The sequence below is a fragment of the Drosophila erecta genome, unplaced genomic scaffold, assembly GCF_003286155.1.
Source record: "Drosophila erecta strain 14021-0224.00,06,07 unplaced genomic scaffold, DereRS2 tig00000389-arrow-arrow-pilon, whole genome shotgun sequence".
NCBI classification, from domain to species: domain Eukaryota; kingdom Metazoa; phylum Arthropoda; class Insecta; order Diptera; family Drosophilidae; genus Drosophila; species Drosophila erecta.
In genome coordinates this window covers 129,421-148,350 of record NW_020825237.1, presented here as the reverse complement: position 1 = coordinate 148,350, position 18,930 = coordinate 129,421, and the positions used below count along the sequence as shown (strand labels likewise).

At 37.6% G+C, this 18,930-nt stretch overlaps 1 protein-coding gene and 1 pseudogene across 2 annotated transcripts in view; both read left to right on the top strand.

Moving 5' to 3' along the window:
• Positions 1-5,375, top strand: part of LOC26526448 — a 69,570-nt gene extending 64,195 nt beyond the window's left edge. For both annotated transcript variants that reach the window (XM_026983578.1, XM_026983577.1), the window contains exons 2-4: positions 2,940-3,663; positions 3,715-3,887; positions 4,499-5,375. In XM_026983578.1, the coding sequence (XP_026839379.1) occupies positions 3,314-3,663; positions 3,715-3,887; positions 4,499-4,887 (912 nt within the window). In that variant the 5' untranslated portion in view covers positions 2,940-3,313 and the 3' untranslated portion in view covers positions 4,888-5,375. The remainder of the gene's footprint in view (positions 1-2,939; positions 3,664-3,714; positions 3,888-4,498) is intronic.
• Positions 5,376-8,106: 2,731 nt separating this feature from the next.
• On the top strand, positions 8,107-11,215 carry LOC6542396 (annotated as a pseudogene).
• The last annotated feature ends 7,715 nt before the right edge of the window (positions 11,216-18,930 follow it).

Below are 18,930 nucleotides of genomic sequence, written 5' to 3'. Positions count from 1 at the left end.
ACCGTCCTTTCATTCAATTTGCGAAAGTCCAGTACCAAACGCATTTTTTTCTTGCCCGTTTCGTCGGAGGCCTTTTTGTCTACGATCCATATTGGGTAGTTGTAACGGGACTTCGACTTTTGGATAACGCCACTTTTAAGCAGCTCCTGAATTTCGCCGTTGACGAAAAATTCGAACAAAAATTCGAGAGAGCCTGGAGCCAGCTCTAGAGCCAGCCCAAAAAATCGTGTGAAAAAAAAATCGTCTGGCGTTACGCATCTTATTATTCTAGTGTCTTTGGTAAGGAAGAGCCTCATTAGGATCAGCAAAAGCTTTTTTCCTATTCCCGAGCATTTTCAAAAATGCACCCTTGATTAAGGGCGGTGCGTCCGAGCAATCTACGTTGGTAAAATTGACATCGGGGCAAGTGTGAAAATGTGCTCTACTTCGGAGCCCCATTTGAGCTGACCGGAAGCTAGGCAAACCGGCGCGCCGGCCTGTTTTAACAGGTCGAGGCCAACGACCGCATCGAAGGAAGTAAATCTGGTAGTATGAAGAACGTGGCTTTAAGGTTAAAGATTGACACAAAACATTTTTTGGTGATTGTAGTCACGCCATGAATCGAATGGATTGCAAATGGGGACTCCACCGGGCGGACGCTTTTCAACCCCTTAAATGGTCGGATGAAATTTTTTGACGCGCCCGTGTCAACCAGCAGTTTCATGTCGATCCCCGCTACTCTTCGTCTGATGACGGGTAGCAGGGACTTTCCCCTAAAAAATTAATGACATCCGAGTCATATTCTAGGATGGCATCATCGTCGACTTTAACCGCTGCACTGGAGGCTGCGGTGGCATAAGTCTTGTCCGAATCATCCGAGGCCTGGGCCACATGATTGACCCTTTGGCTTTTAGGCGGGAGCGAGCGGCCAGACGTGGCCAGCTTCGATTTCGGGTAAGCTGGGGCGTGAGATGGTTGCATCCTGGACAATGAGGGGTCAACGTCCATGGGTTCCGGCGTGTTCCCTCGAGCCATTCGGTCGCTACGTAGAGCGGAGTGCACCTGTGCTCTATGCTGCTTAGTGAAGTGCGGGTTCTTCCCGGCACTTCCCTGCGAGCCGGTTTGTGGAGTGGCCTGCTGGCGCTCCTGCAATTTGGGATACTGCCTACGGTCCCTATTCTCTTGGCTTTGTGCAAACGAAGTTGGGAAGGTGTACCGCTCGTGGTTGGACTCCACTTCTTGCGCCAAGGCGAGTGCTGACGGCATGTCTTTCAGTTTTGCCGCAAATAGCACATCCGTGAGGTTGCGCCTGAGTCCCGAGACGAAAACTCTCAAAGCGTCATCCCGGAACTTCTCACATAGAACCGTTGATGCCGACGCTTCGTAGGACATGGTTGCCTTGTTGGTGAGCAAGGTGAGTTTTTTCTCAACCTAGGCATAATACTGAAGGAGTGTCAGGCTTCCCTGTCTGAGGGTGCCTAGCTCTTGCTCGATAACGTGTATCGGGCGTTTGTCGCTGTATGTAAAATCGAGACGACTTATGATCGCATCGACATTCAGTATGGTCCCAAAGGACGACAGGTTTGTAAACTTTAATCGGGGGAATAAACTGCGCAGGGGCATCTGTATAGCCGCGACCTGGCCGGCAAGTTCCTCAACTGTTTTATGCAAGTCAGCCTCCCTGCGTTGACTTTCTAAGGCTTGTTCTTGTAACGCCCTTATGAGAGTTTTAATCCGTTCTGCTTCGAGAGACATTTTATATGAAATAAATGCGTTAGCTGGGATACTTTAACATACAGAGTTTTCTGTAGAATCGTCGCCTCTCGGCGACTCTGAGTCTCTAGCGTTCGGTTTCGAATTCCTACACTGTCGGAATGAATTGCTCATGAGGAGCTGAGTATATAAACACTTAAGCCGTCTTGCCCATTGGGAGCACTAGTACGGCGAGGGTTCGCGGGGGCTGAGTCGGCGTCTAATAACATTGGTTGAGGGCCCGTTCAGCGAAGCCGTAGGTTCGTCCAGCAACGATAAGGTGAGGGGCTTTCGGGGAGCTTGCATCCGCTAAGCCAAACAAATATATATATGACAAACAAATCGTAACAGCAAAGACAAAGAGATATATAAAATGCAAAAAATTGCTACAGCAATGCATGCGCTGCTGTATCGGGTGTCGGGGCAGCGATAAGAAGGCCCGAGACGGCTGTGGGGCTAGTGCAGAGAATTCAAGTTCAAGTGAAACGACAGTGTCCAGACATATGCAAAAGTTGAACGAAATGCACACAATGGAATATAAATTGTAAGTCCATCAATCTTTGCGACAGTGTCCAAGTAACACACTAGGGTGCAATAATATTACCCGCACAGTCAATCAATATTTGAAATTAAATATATCCGCAAGGTAAATTAATATTAAATACTTCTTCAGCGCAGCGGCTGTAATGTTTAAATGTTGCAATACTAGTACATAAATGTAATTCACAAAACAAATTATTCTTATGGAAATGCAGTGTAAATTTGTTTTATTTTACTGAACCGCAAAAAATATTTTAATGTTTAAATAATGCAGTTTGGAGTTTGGGTTAAGTAGCTCGCTTACATAATTTGTGTGTAGTTTTGTGGATTCAGTTTCCTGTAGTTGAGCGCCAATTATTATAAGTGGTGGCTGCCGGGGGGATCCCTTGCCGCAGTCACTGATGTTTGTGCTCTTTATTGATATTCAAAACGAACTGGTTAAGAGCTAACAAAGGAAAAGGTTCATAGCGGCCTCTGCCAATGTGCAGAGCTTCTGCCGGCTATGTAAGAACTTCCGGCCAAATGCTTGATCAGCAATTTGACCGGTTCTGGAGTACGGACAATAAGTCCGGCTAACTTAGTTAACTTATACATAAGATATATCCATATACTTACACTGAAATTTGAACGTTTTTTTCCACTTTCATGGCTTATTTTAAATTTTACAGGCCTCGTTCAGTAATTGTACTCGTTAACTTCCCGCATCCACGGAATATTGAATACCGCATTACCACTACAAAAAACATGATAAACACAGTTGTTTTACGAAAGGTACAAATACGAATTAATACTGAACACCTTTATTGTTGATAAACGTCTTTTCTGATAAAAAGATATTCATTGGCATAACGTAAAATTAATTTTTGGCTTCTTTGGGAGCTACTTTTATTATGTATAAGACATAACTCATGTCTTGAACTCGTTATCATTTGATATTTTACTGTTGACTAAATAAATCATTTATATGCCGATTAGGTTTTGTCCTTTTTTATATTTAAACGTAAATTTAAATTCCCGATTTAAAGCGCACGAATAACGAAACATGGTATTTGTAACAAAGTGGTGTATTGCCTTTTTTTTTGCTGCTTCGAATTTTACAATGTTATGTAATGGCCACGGTAGACTGATCGAACCACCAAGTAGAGCCTCAGCTTGGCGGTTTGGATTTGAAACACCACCAGACTATAATGACCATGAACTATACTGTGGAGGGCTTAACCGTCAGTGGAAAACAAACGGCGGTAAGTGTGGAGAATGCGGAGACGCGTGGGATGTTCCGGAACCACGACCCCACGAACATGGTGGCCACTGGGGTCAAGGCTTGATTGTCCGGAGCTATTTACCTGGATCTAAAATTACAATTCGTGTAGAATTAACAGCTAGTCATATGGGGTAAACAATTTGTATGAGTTGCTCTAAATCAGTACATAAATATTTTTCCAGATATTTTGAGTTTCGGATATGTTCAAATCCAAATGCTAAGCAGGCTTGCTTAGATAAAAATGTATTGCTAATTCTTAATGGATATCCTTCTCAACCAAGAAAATCAGACCTGGATATCAGATTTTATCCTCGAAATGGAAGTTGCACATATGAAATTTTGGCACAGTTACCAGGTGAATATATTATATTTAAACACGATAATTTTGGCAAAAATAATGGTTAAGTACTTCAGCTAAGTAGATGTAATCAAAATATATAGGATATAAACATGATATGAAATATCATTTATATAGCTTGCCTTAATGGTTAAAAAAAAAAATTTTTTTTTTAATTTGTTGGATTAAAACCAAGACGAAAAGTTAAAGTCGACTTCCCCAATAATTAGATACCAGCCTATATATTTTTAAATAAATATGCCTTCAGTTGGAAACGGTGCCAGCAGTTTTAACCATATAGATATTTATATCTACTGGCATTGATTTGTTACTGATGTGTTGTTATTGATGTGTTACAAATCTCTTAAAATTCGTACAAATTTAAATAATATTAAAAACTACATTTTAAAAGTAAAAGAAAGTAACGTAGAACATTTGTTTTTTGCAATATAATTTTTACCGAAATAAATTTAAAATTTCGTTCCATGCTCAGTAACAGAAAATCAATATGAGTTCTAAATTGTTTAGAGGTCATATGAAACCATTTGCAAGGATATTCAAACTTAATTCCTTTCATTTTTTTTTTATATAATCCAATAGCTTAACTATTTAAATAATACAAATTGCAGATTTTACATGTGAGCACTGTGTTCTACAATGGCGTTATGTTGCAGGCAATAATTGGGGTATGTGTAGCGATGGTAATGGAGCTGTTGGATGTGGCCCACAAGAAGAATTTCGTTCCTGCTCGGATATTGCCCTAACTACAGAATCCTATCTTGGTCCCTTATCACCACCTACACAATCAAATGGAATGTCTACGACCAAGAAACATCATTCTGTTTATATACAAAGTGACAAATTAATGTATATTTTTATAATTTCACTACTGTTAGTACTAATATTAGTTTGCGTTGTTGTTATTTGGATCAAGTTTCACAATAACAACAAATTTTGTATTCCAAAACTTTTTAATAATTTAAAAATATATATGTTGGATATCAATACAACAAAATAATTTCATATGTAATGCAATAATAAATTAGATAACCGACATATTTCACAAACTAAGAGATTAAGTAATGTAGTTAAAGATCTAGTAAATTAAACAAGTATAAATACTGAAAGTTGTAATTTCTTGTATAGTTAATAATGTTTAAATCATTTAATATTTTACAATTTGTTTATATTAGAAAATTTATTTATCATGTGTTTCAGTATACATTTATTAAAAATGATAATTTTAAGCTAAGCCGTAGCACTAAGCACTGTAGAAAATTAAGGAGGAACTAGTCCGCCGAGCCAGAATTTTTTCTTGACCTTAAACTCTAAGAGTCATTTTCTCGAAACCATGTTTTTCAAAATTGTGTAATAACAAAGTGAGTAAAACTTAAATAATAATAAAAACTATCGATAAATTATATAGCTTTCATTTTAAACAGCATAAACAATTGTTTTATATACACTAAAAATTTAAAAATAAAAAATTTGTAGACTTTTTTACCTGCAAAAACAAGGATATGTTGTGTAAAAATCCGAATTCTTTTTCAGAGCCTGTTTTACTTTAATTTTAATGTTTTAATTTTCATCGACGATAAAAAACACACAATTAACGTGTCAGCGGCGATATGACTTACAATATCCTTCAAAAATTTGTTAAATTTAAATTTCCACCTTTGGAAAAAAGTGTTTTTTTTATTACCCCATCATTTTTATTTATCGCCTTTATTTACTATTATATTAAAATATTAAAAAAAGGTTACGGTAACGTTTTTTCCTCCATCTTAAGGTAAGTTCAGCTTATCCCTATAATAATTATATTTTACGCGCTCCAAGAATCCTAACAATTTAGTTGTTTTTTACAGTATCAATGCGATCCGAATGAAATTGGGAAATTGGGGAAAACTCCAAATTGGGGACTCCAATCGGTCGAACCATATTCAATCATATGAAATCAACCACACCCCTGACATTATTGATTATACAGGGTGCGTTATGAAAGTAATGCGCATGGTTTCATTGTCACGTAACTACCTGTCGTAGCACGCTCGGACCTGTCTGAAAATTTGGGGCAGAGTCTCTCCTTTCCAACGCGCTCGGTCTCAGTTCGCTCTGAGCAATAGAAGTGGTAGGACGTGTCGTAGAGCGAAGTCATTTTTTCTGTTGTGTCACGGTGCGATGGAGCGTTCGCTGGAACAGCGGTACGCCATAAAGTTGGTTTGATACGACAAATAATAATCATTTTACACTAGAGCCTATTAACTTGTGTAACCATATTAATAGTGTAACTTAACTGTTACTTTCACAGAACCCTTCAACTCTACAAGTAACGGGTAAACAAATGTAAAGAAGTATGTAATGTAATGTAAAGAATGTCAGAAGTAGGGAGGTGATAGCTCTGTGCGACTTGTGAGTGTGGGCAAAATATTTTGGCATACCTATTGAAATTAGCAATATTACAATATTTTTTTAAACCAAAAAATTAAAAAGTGTGGCGTGACAGATTAGGGGGTATGAAAGGGCGGGGCCAAAGTGTTCTTGGTATACCGATAGGAATTGGCCAGACAAATAATGAAACTGAAGACAACCAAGCATTGTTAAAAATTGTGGGCGTATCAGTTTTGAGTGGTTTGTGGGTTTTAGATTGGGAGTGCCGAAAAGTTTTTTTACTCAGCTTGGGTAATTGAAAAAGTAAACTTCAAAATTTTTCTATCATATCGACTGAAATACGAAAAAAAAAATTATATAAAGAAAAAATGGTTGTGCCAATGTCTACAACAAACTTGCGCAGCGTCGGCGCCACGAAAATCTGCATGTTGATCTCGACGTTCATACCGACGGACATGACCAGATCGACTCTGCTTGTGACCCTGATCAAGAGTTACTCGTATAAAAATTCTGTCGTTATCGTCGCCAATATGAACTTTAGTAAAAAATTAGGTCCAATCAGTTGCCAATTAAATATCTCAAAACCAGTTTTAAAGGAAACTAAAAATGCCGGTGAAATATATGTATTGTCTTTGAAAAGTTAAATCCAGATCGGTTAAACAATTTCTTAATAATTAAATACGAATAATAAATATTGGACTACTAAAAAAATGTCTATCAGAAGTAAAAAATTTAAACCAGACAACGCATACGTACATGTTATTTTTGGAAAATGTGGGAAAAGCGTGTCTTGCTTTGAACTATTATATTAATTTGTGTCGACATAGGTATGTTTTATCATCTGAGTGACTTTTAAAACAACCCTCATTAAATAATACTAAAGAGATCATAAGAATGTGAAAGCTGTTGGATGTACATATACATACTAGTACTCAATTGAGCACCGTCAATGCCAGTTAACCCCATTTTCTGTAAAAAAAAATTTTTCTAAAAAGAGTATCAAGAATTTTACTTCAACACTTTAAAAGCGGATAACAAGATACAAAAAAGGATAAACAATATGGAAAAATTTAAAAATTTAAAAACTTTTACTTTTTTAAGAATTCAAGGTAAACAATTAGCGATTAAAGTTTAAAACATTGTATTCTGTTGTTTAACGGAAACGCATCTTAAATTGAATTAAAGTGACAACTGTGGAGTGAGGGTCCCCAAACTGACGATTAATTTAAAATATACATCTGGAATTGGGTTAAAACAAATAAGCGGTGGAAGAAGAAAGAGTGCAAACTTATAGTCCTCTTTTGGTTGCCAATTTCTATGACAGTAATCATCTACAATATAACCAAACATTAATTTTTTAAGATGGAAACAATAAATTATTGATTTAACAAGTTAACAAAATTAATAAATAAATTTACGATTATAGTAAACATTCAAAAATGCGTGGTAAATATCGAAGTGTTACCATTTAATTGTATTTATTGAGTGTTACATATTGGTCAGCTGTAAGCAGTATGTAAATTACAATTTATTATATTTAGTGCATGATAATTTTTTAGCGCAGCCTGATTTGTATACCCATACCTCGTAGACGAGAAGGGTATACAAGATTTGTTATCATGTGATCATTTGACGAACCTTCATTGACAACTGATAGTCAAACGGCTTGTCATAGCTACGATTCCAAGGATTTGGCTGTGCTAAGCGCAGACAACCACGTAAATGTTGAAATTTTTTCACATTACTTCCCCGCTGTTTCCTATGAAGTTGGCTATAAAATCCAGACAGTAGTCGTAACAACCGGTGAACCTGAAGCAACGAGATCTACGTGAATGAGATTGCTATTGAAATGGCACCCTTCATCTGTTCCTTTCAGTATGTGGATACACCCTGCGTGTCAGCACTCAAATCCACGGTACCGATGAGCAGTGTTAAGTCTACTTCGTCATAGCTGCGTATATCAGCAGAGCTAAAATGATCACTTATCATTATCAATTTCCGTTAAAGACTTCGTAGAATTCAACGTCCATTGTTTACAGTTTTCAACATGAAATCTTTCTTCAGGAGCTACTTTTATTATGTATAAGACATAACTCATGTCTTGAACTCGTTATCATTTGATAATTATTGTTGACTATGAATAAATAATTTATGTGTATTCTGATTCAGTTTTGTTCATTATACCCGTTATTCGTAGAGTAAAATAGTATACTATGTAACTATGTATAGTATGTAACAGGCAGAAGGAGCGTTTCTGATCACATATAAAGTATAAAGCATATATATTTTTAATTAATTATTTTTTTCACAACTTCTACCGATATTCCAGAAAATGTAAAAAGTTCTCGTTCGCACTTCGGCTAGCTGAGTAACGAGTATCTGCTAGTCCGGGAACTCGACTATAACATTCGCTCTGGTTATACCCGCTATTCGTAGAACAAAACCCCTTTTACCGTTTGAAAAATGTTGTGATATTTTTTCATTATTTTATATATCTTGTAAATTTCATTAAGTTTGCCAAACATCTTTTTGCCCCGCGCACTCCAATGCCCACCAAGCTGTCACGCCCACACTTCTAAGAAGTGTAATATAAGGTTGTCCTTATAAGGGTTATATAAGTTATATAAGGGTTAACTTATAAGTTATATAAGGATTATATATCTCCCTTCCTCCTTTTTGTCTTTTGAATTTCGCGGCTATGTACAAAGCGCTACAGAGCTCGTATCTGGCAATACTATACATAATTTGAAAGGTCTTGACATAACCTACAAAACGGCGCTATGCATGATTAGTTTGGATGCGTTCAACAGTTATAGACGTGTAAACATGGAGTTGGTGGTGTAAAGTTGAACTCAAAAGAGGCTTGTGAAAAGTGGCTGTCCGAGTTCTTCGCAAATAAGGAGCCGTTCGAACAAAACGGCGCATATTTGAACTAAATCCGATCACTGTAACACTTTTTATAAAGCATTGAATAAAGAACAAAAAAGCGGAAGGGCGATATTTGACAACCCATTATTTTGTCATTTTTATACCCGTTACTCGCAGAGTAAAAGTGTATACTAGATTCCTTGAAAAGTATGTAACAGGCAGCGGGAAACTTTTCCGACCATATAAAGTATAATATATTCTTGACCTATATTCTTGATTAATAGCCGAGTCGATCTGGCCATGTCCGTCCGTCCGTATGAACGCCTCGATCTCAGGAACTACAAAAGTTAGAATTCTGAGATTAAGCACGCACCGTTTGTTACCAAAAGTTTCCACGTCCACTCCAACGCCCACAAACCGCACAAAACTGTCATGCCCACACTTTCGGAAAGTGTGATATTTTTTCATTTTTTATATATCTTGTAAATTTTCTATAGATTTGCCAAAACTCTCACACCCACACTTTTAACAATTTATAAATTTTTTTTTATTTTATATTTTTTTTTTTCCAATTTCTACCGATATTCCAGAAAATGTTGAGTAACTTTCTTTCTATCTATCTTTTTCTTTCATTCTACCTTTTCTCGGAATAGAGTTCGGGAGCAGGGAAATAGTGGTACTGTGCTGTAGAACAATATGGAAGCTCAATAATCATCTTAGGAGTTATTAGATCACATCCTGGGGGTTTTTTCGGATTAAGTAGAGCGTCAGCTTGGCGGTTTGGATTTGAAACACCACCAGACTATAATGACCATGAACTATACTGTGGAGGGCTTAACCGTCAGTGGAAAAGAAACGGCGGTAAATGTGCAGGATGCGGAGACGCGTGGGATGTTCCGGAACCACGACCCCACGAACATGGTGGCCACTGGGGTCACCGGTTGTCCGGATCTATTTACCTGGATCTAAAATTACAGTTCTTGTAGAATTAACAGCTAGTCACATGGGGTAACCAATTTGTATGTGTTGCTCTAAATCAGTACATAAATATTTTTCCAGATATTTTGAGTTTCGGATATGTTCAAATCCAAATGCAAAGCAGGCTTGCCTAGATAAAATTGTATTGCTAATTCTTAATGGATATCCTTCTAAACCAAGAAAATCAGACCTGGATATCAGATTTTATCATCGAAATGGAAGTTGCATATATGAAATTTTGGCACAGTTACCAGGTGAATATATTTTAACACGGTAACTTTGGCAAAAATAATGGTTAAGTACTTCAAAATATATAGGATATAAACATGATATGAAATATCATTTATATAGCTTGCCTTAATGGATATAAAAAAAAAAATTTTTTTATAATTTGTTGGATTAAAACCAAGAAGAAAAGTTAAAGTCGACTGCCCCAATAATTAGATACCAGCCTATCTATTTTTAAATAAATATGCCTTCAGTTGGAAACAATGCCAGCAGTTTTATCCATATACCTTTTTAGATATTTATATCTAAATGCCAGATTTTATTGATGTGTTACAAATTTCTTAAAATTAGTACAAATTTAAATAATATTAAAAACTACATTTTAAAAGTAAAAGAAAGTAACGTAGAACATTTGTTTTTTGCAATATAATTTTTACCGAAATAAATTTAAAATTTCGTTCCTTGCTCAGTAACAGAAAATCAATATGAGTTCTAAATTGTTTAGAAGTCATATGAAACCCTTTGCAAGGATATTCAAACTTAATTCCTTTCATTTTTTTTATATAATCCAATAGATTAACTATTTAAATAATACAAATTACAGATTTTACATGTGAGCACTGTGTTCTACAATGGCGTTATGTTGCAGGTAATTATTGGGATATGTGTAGCGATGGTAATGGAGCTGTTGGATGTGGCCCACAAGAAGAATTTCGTTCGTGCTCGCGTATCCGCTTGCGCAACACTCGTGGAAGCACAAGCGTCCGGTTGCGGAACATACGCTGCACCTGCACAACACAACGTAGCGCCTGACCAACTTCCGTGAGCAGTGCAGCACCGACGTCAGCAATATAGGTGGGCAGGCGAAGTTAGGTAGGGACAAGTTTGTGAAACTAAAATTAGTTCTGTTTTTTATTCAATAAATAAAGACCTTATGGTCACAATACCAATTAAAGAAATATATTATTTTTATTGATAGATATTGAGTTAACTTGATATGAGTTAACTTGGCGCCCAACGTTAAAAAGGGCTTGTGCGTGGTACTAAAGTCAAAGTTAAAGTTAAACAACGAGAAGTACGCGCAACCTGTAAGTGCACCAGATTGACTGCCCTGGTTATTGTGATCACATTCGAAAAAAGTTTTTCATCATATCCGTAGTGAGCTGAGAAACCGAAAAAAAATCCCATAAGTGCACCCATTTGGCTGTCGAGGATTAAAGCGAACTGCCGCTGATAAACGCACCCAATTGGCTGCTCCAGCGAAACAAATAAGTCCAAGAAGCAAGCGAACTCACTTACAACGGTCTGCAGACGTTGGTCGCAGACAACTGGTTCGGTGGTGCTGGACGAGGTACCCCAGTAGATCAGCGAAAAGGAGGACTACCTGCCTGGCTGGCAGGATGTATTTTATAAGGTAAGTAGTATTAAGTGAAAGTAAAACAAATCGAAAGAAATAGATAATCAAATTAAGCAATTGAAATCCTAAAACAAAAGGAATAATCTTTAAAATAAAAATAATAAATAAAGTCAATTCTAAATAATTAAAATCAAGCATTTTTAGAAATATTGAAATTGAAGTAAAAAGTTGTAAAAAAAAGTAAAAAAGTAAAAAGTAAAAGTAAATAAATTCAAGTATCGTTCTTTAATATTAATTTAAGTAAATAGATCTAAAAAAACTAAAATAAAAATAAATAAAATAAATAATAAATAAATAAAAAAAAATTTTTTTTTTGTTTTAATTAAAAAAAAATCAATTTAAAAAGAAATAATTGTAAAAACATCTTAATAAATCAAAGTTTTTTAATTAAAAACAATTACAGAAATTACAAATAATAAATGAAAAAACTTATAAAAATCATTATCATATTGCAAAGCAATTGAAACCTACAGTATCATTATTTATTCATTTTTGCCAATTCCGCTCACTTATTTTTGCTACTGCCGAACTAAAATTTAAAAAGAAAATATGGCTAATCAAAATAACCTTGTAAGACCCCCCATTTTAAATGCATCTGCAAACCAGCATCAGAATCAAGTCCTTCCCATCAATATGGCTGGTCTGCAGGATGAAATATGGGTAATGGTACAGAGAATGATAGAAGATAGGTTAAACCCTGGGGTCCCTCAATTAGTGAACCAACCAGTAAACATCGAGGGGAATAACATAAACGAACTGGACAGAATTCCAGATGTAGTAAAGTGCCTTAGGGAATTTTCAGGACATGCAGGAGAATTCAGTTCTTGGAAAAAAAGTGTAGAAAGAATCTTGCAACTTTATTCAACAACAGCCGGCTCACCTAGGTACTATGGGATTCTTAACGAAATGCTTGACGACTCATTACGCTGACAAACGAGATGTTACTACACTCGAGTACCAAATGATGTCTCTAATACAGGGCAACCAGACGTCATCAGAATTTTATCAACGCGTCTACTCACTTGTCGCTAATTTTGAATAAAATTACCTGTATGGAAATGAGCAGAGATTCAATGGACCTTTTTGCTAAGTCAAGGCCTTGGACACCTTTGTTAGAGGTCTCAACGGCGACTTACCAAGATTATTGGGATCCAGAGAACCAGATGACTTACCATCGGCTCTCCAGTTATGTGAGAAGTTAGAAAATCATAAGTTCAGAATCAATTACGCCAATTGTTCACACTATAAACTAATGCGTACACTTAATGAGTTCAATTCGGGTGTTTGAATCTAACTGACTCGCTACTGCGAGGGCATCGCCTTTTATTCATTCTTACATAGGTTCTTATCATCTAATTATTTAATGCAGTGCTTGTAAGACGCTGCAGTCTGCGTTGGTCAATGCAGCTGAGGTTTATCTTAAATCTATGTTTGTGCCCTATGACCGCGCTAGTCACCTCCCGCGTGATCATATCTCTTGACACTTCGGCAATAGACCACTGCAATCGTACTTATCTATAGTTGCCACTTATGCTGTCCCGTGACATGTTTTTTGCAGCCCTTAAATAGAACATACAGGGTGCGTTATGAAAGTAATGCGCATGGTTTCATTGTCACGTAACTACCTGTCGTAGCACGCTCGGACCTGTCTGAAAATTTGGGGCGGAGTCTCTCCTTTCCAACGCGCTCGGTCTCAGTTCTGAGCAATAGAAGTGGTAGGACGTGTCGTAGAGCGAAGTCATTTTTTCTGTTGTGTCACGGTGCGATGGAGCGTTCGCTGGAACAGCAGAACGCCATAAAGTTTTGTGTGCGACTTGGCAAAAATGCATCGGAAACTTATCAAATGCTTCGAGAGGCCTTTAAGGAGGAGTGCATTTCGAGATCTCAGTGTGGAAGGTGGCACAAGGCCTTCAAGGAGGGTCGAGAGGAGGTCACCGACGATCCACGTTCCGGACGTCCAACAACAGCACGAATTGATGAAAACGTTCGCCGTGTGCGAGAAACTTTGAGTTCAGACCGTCGGTTAAGCATCCGGGCAATCGCTGACATCCTAAACTTGTCAACATTTGCGGTACATGGAATAGTGACGGAGGATTTGCAAATGCGAAAGGTCTGTGCGAAGCTTGTGCCGAAGGTGTTGACGGAGGAGCAGAAAAACGTTCGAGTTTTGCGCTGTGAAGAATTGTTGGCCTTGTGCCACCTTCCACACTGAGATCTCGAAATGCACTCCTCCTTAAAGGCCTCTCGAAGCATTTGATAAGTTTCCGATGCATTTTTGCCAAGTCGCACACAAAACTTTATGGCGTTCCGCAGTTCCATCAAGACCATCAAGATCTCCCTACAACTCTCCGATATGGATCGTAACTAAGAAGGTAGATGCATCGGGCCAAAAAAAATTCAGAATGGTGATTGATTATAGGAAGTTGAATATGGCCACCATTCCCGATAGGTACCCAATCCCAGACATTAATTTTGTCCCTGCACAGTTAGGAAAAAACAGGTTATTTTCCGTTATAGATTTAAAAGGCGGTTTCCATCAGATTTCCCTAAGGAAATCCGACATAGAGAAAACTGCTTTTTCAGTGAATAAGGGTAAATATGAGTTTACGAGATTACCATTTTGGCTCAAAAACGTCCCCTCTATATTTCAGAGGGCACTAGACGATATACTTGGAGACAACGTCGGTGTAAGATGCTTCGTCTATATAGACGACATCATCATATATTATTTAGCAAAACAGAAGAACAGCATGCAAGCGACATTAGTAAAATTTTCCGAACTTTAGAAGAAGCAAATATGAAGGTTCAGTTGGACAAGTGCGAATTTTTCAAAAAAGAGGTAGAATTTTTGATAGCAGACGGTGGAATTGAAACAAATCCAGAAAAAGTAAGAGCTATTGCAGACTTCCCTATTCCCAAGACACTTAAAGACCTTTGATCCTTTTTGGGACTTTCAGGATTTTATCAGCGTTTCATAAAAGACTACGAAAAAACTGGCTAAGCCCCTTTCAGCCCTTTTAAGAGGGGAGGAGGGCCGAGGCCGAATCTCCAAGACTGCCTCAAGCAAAACTGTAATAGGTCTCGATAGGAATGCAATGGACGCTTTTATGAAGCTTAAGAAAACTCTTGCATCTGAGGAAGTTATGATAATTCACCCTGACTTTAAATAGGAATTCCAACTGACAACGGACGCCTCAGACTATGAAATAGGAGCAGTATTGTCCCAAGAAGATAGACCTATAATGTTTATTTCAAGAACTCTGAGTAAAGCCGAGGAGCACTACGCTCCAAACAAAAAAGAGATGTTTGCCATCATATGGGCGGTAAACACACTCCGCAATTACCTTTACGGTTCCACTAAGATAAAGATTTTCACAGACCACCCATACCCCAATATCCAGGTCATATTGTCCACATCGACCTGTACTTGACCTGTAAACAAGTTGTCCTAAGCGCGATTGGTAAATTGATAAATTATAAAAAAGTATAATTTTGCTATAACAAAAATCGTAGTAATAGATAACGAAAAATCGCTTAGTTCAGGCCCAATAATGAGAATGATGCAGGAGAAATATAATATAGAAGTGTTCAAAACTCCACCCTACCATAGCGCGGCAAACGGAGAAATCGAACGTTTCCATCAACCCTAACTGAAATCATGAGATGTCAAAAGGCAGAAAAACTCCATAGCTCCATAAGAGATCTTATAGGCAGATCTATAATTAAATACAACTACTCTATTCACTCTACTACTAACAGGAAACCAGTCGATCTATTTTTTTTGCAACAAGCAGAAAGGCAAGAAACCATTGAAAAAATAATAAATAAACAGGAGAATAGAATTCCACAACGAAACAAAAGACTCTGTAAAAACCTATAAGGTCGGTGACGAAATTTACGTAGAGAACAACAAAAGATTGGGAACAAAGCTGTCATCTAGATACAAAAAGGAAATAGTAAAAGAGGACAGGAATACAACTGTTTTGACAGAAACAGGAAGAATTATTTACAAAGGACTAATACGAAACTGAAACTTCATTTACAGGTTCTTACTGGCTGCATGCACAGCTGAAGTACAAAGAATTGACTACACCAATTCCGAAATAGTAACGCTGACGACTGGACTAGTAAAAGTACAGACTGGAAATTTTCGATTAATTCATGTGATTTATCTCGAACAATACCAGAACACTCTTGAAAAAATAAACGCCTCAGCAAAAATCAAACAAAAATCATATGACCCAATATTACCGTTGATCATGGAGGAAGTTAAGAAATCCCAAACATTAAACACCAATCTAAGAGTTAAGAATAAGAAGAAAAGGGACATCGAAATGTTAGGTAACGCATAGAAATGGTTAGCAGGATCTCCAGATAGCAGCGATTTCGATATAATACAGGAGAAGATTAACAGAGTATTGACAAACAATAATAACCAAGTCATTTTAAACAGAGCCATAATAGAAAAGATAAATAACATTACTCAGGTTACCAATATCATTACCAACAGTCTAAAATATGAGGGAAATGCACAAAGAGACATAAGCACCACCATTATGTTCCAGACCCAAATGCTAAAGGAAGAAATGCTGAATCTCAACCATGCAGTACAATGGGCAAAAGCCGAAATAACCAGTCCTCTGATATTAGGCGATGAGGAAACTGGACAGATAAAGAAGGTACTAGAAACAGATCAAATGTCATATGTCAATTTCTAAGAAGCACTGCATATAGCGGAGATAAGTATAGCGAGCAATGGTCCAATATTAATATACGTCATAAAAATTCCTATAACAAATTCCGAACTTTGCAGCGAGATATTGATTAAGCCAGTTAGAATCGAACAATATGTCAATAAAATAGAAAGTGTAAGGAAAAACTTTTCTCAAAAATTGTAAACTATAAAAAATACAATGAAATAACCATCTGTAAACATAGAAGTATAAGATAAATTAGCAATTCGTCCTGCCTACCAAACTTACTAAGAGGGAAACCTGCCAACGGCACCAGAACAAATAACCAACACGTCCCACGTAAATGCCAAAAACATCAAGACGATAGGTTTACTGAAGACGACATCACACCTGGTCGACATATCTTTTGGAGGCTTATTACCATCATTGTCAGCTTGGCCCTAATCCGAACGAGAGGAAAGATCAACATTGCCGAAACTCCTGAACAGGGACGTTCCTTTTTGAAGGTGGAAGAGCTAACACCACAAATGTTTGGATAAGACCATTTGGAGCTGCACGCGTATTCGCTTGCGCAACACTCATGGGTTCGTACGAGCGTCCGGTTGCGGAACATACGCTGCACCTGCACAACATAAATGTGCAGACGTAGCGTCTGCCCAACTTCCGTGAGCAGAGCAGCACCGGCGTCAGCAGCATAGGTGGGCCGGCGAAGTTAGGTAGGGACAAATTTGTGCAACTAAAATTAGTTCTGCTTTTGCATTCAATAAATAAAGACATGGTCACAACAGCAATTAAAGAAATTTATTTTTTTTTTGTATTGATTTAGAGTTCCAATCATGAGTTAATTTATATATTTAAGCAAATCAACAGGGACTCAAATATATCGTGTTTCTCACCCACAAGTCAAGAAACTAAAGTTATATTTGTCATAAATTAAATTAGCTCCATATGGTTACACGCTGGAACAACTTTGTACTCATACGAGACATAATGCTGGTGGCATTACACAATCCAAAAGGCATTACCTAAAATTGGTACAGCGGATAGGAATATTTCTATGAAACGATTGATTTTTCGACAATCTAAGCAAATGTACTTATATATTTTTGTTTTCGACGACGAGCCGCTCGGCTGCGAGGTACACTGTATATTTAGGATGTAGATATGCGGGCAACTGCTCCTAAGATACTCTCCAGGGTATTTGGTGATTGCAAGGTTGATCAAATAAGGGATTTGGTTCAGGTCGGTTGGTCAGTATCTGCCTGAAGGGTAAGTCTCAAGGTTTCAATTTGCGATTATGGTGGCGTTATATAACTGTATGGCGTCGTAGTCACCTACAGCTATGAAGTGGTCCCGTAGGATGTTAAAGAAGTCCAGAAATTATTGTTCGGTAAACCGGTGCAAGGGCTAGATTGCCGTTTCCTAGTTGTCTGTTTATAGTTGTGGCCGGCAGGTTTTCCACAAGGATATTGATAATGATTTCGAACGTTGTGATATTAGCATCTCCATGAGGAGATTTTGGTTCCGTTTAATGTCTTCCCTGGTAGTCCGCATGAACTAAATGAATTTATGCATCATGGTTTCAATACTGCGTTGATGTTGTGTCGATTATAGGGTAATCGCTGCCATCTCTGCAAATTTATTTGGGTAGCTCGTAGAGTTGTGGTCGTAGAGCTAGGTTCTGTACGTACCGGTTTCAGGACGTTTGCAAAGGTCACATATTGGGAGGTGATCGCAGGGCCAAATGAGGAACTCTTTGCGGTTTAGAAAAAAACTCGCTTTTATTTGTTGTGCAATGAGCAGAGTCATGAATCTATCCACAGACGACACACACTGAACTAGGTGTTACTTCAGGCTCTATACTCTTGAGAACGACTTGAAGACCCTTGCTACATTTTTGTTTGTAAATGTAGTAGTTATTATTATTTTCATTTAAATACAAAAGCACTTTTCAGTTTTTACTTGAACTTTGGTTTCGTGGATATCACCTTTTTTTTGTTGTTATGCGGAACAAAGTTTCAAGCAAGTTTTCCAACAAGTTAAATTATTTGTTTTACAAGAGTATTCGAGCTTCATTCGAATGTCCATTGGTTGGGGTCTTTGGCTTTTTTATTACCCCTTTATCAGTGCTGCGGGTAAATCCTTATCGTTTTCTGTCAATATACATATCAAATCTCTCGGGTCTCAGTTGTCGGACTAAGATTGTTCATTTGATCTTTGTTTTGTTTCCCGTCCCAGAATTTTTAGGGCGCAGTTTTCTTTTTATTTGGATGTAGCAATCCAATCCAGTTTGCATTGTTTTTGGCTTTATTACTGTTTCAGCAGAAACGAACGTTGCAGTCGACACCGTGCGTACGGTCGATTCGGTTGCAGTATTTGTTGTTGTTGCGAATGCAGTGGTTAACGAGGTGGTTGTGTTAAGCATCGGCAGTACTCTTTGGCTTACCGTTGGAATTGACGGTGAGCAAGAACGCGCTCTCTCGCTTGT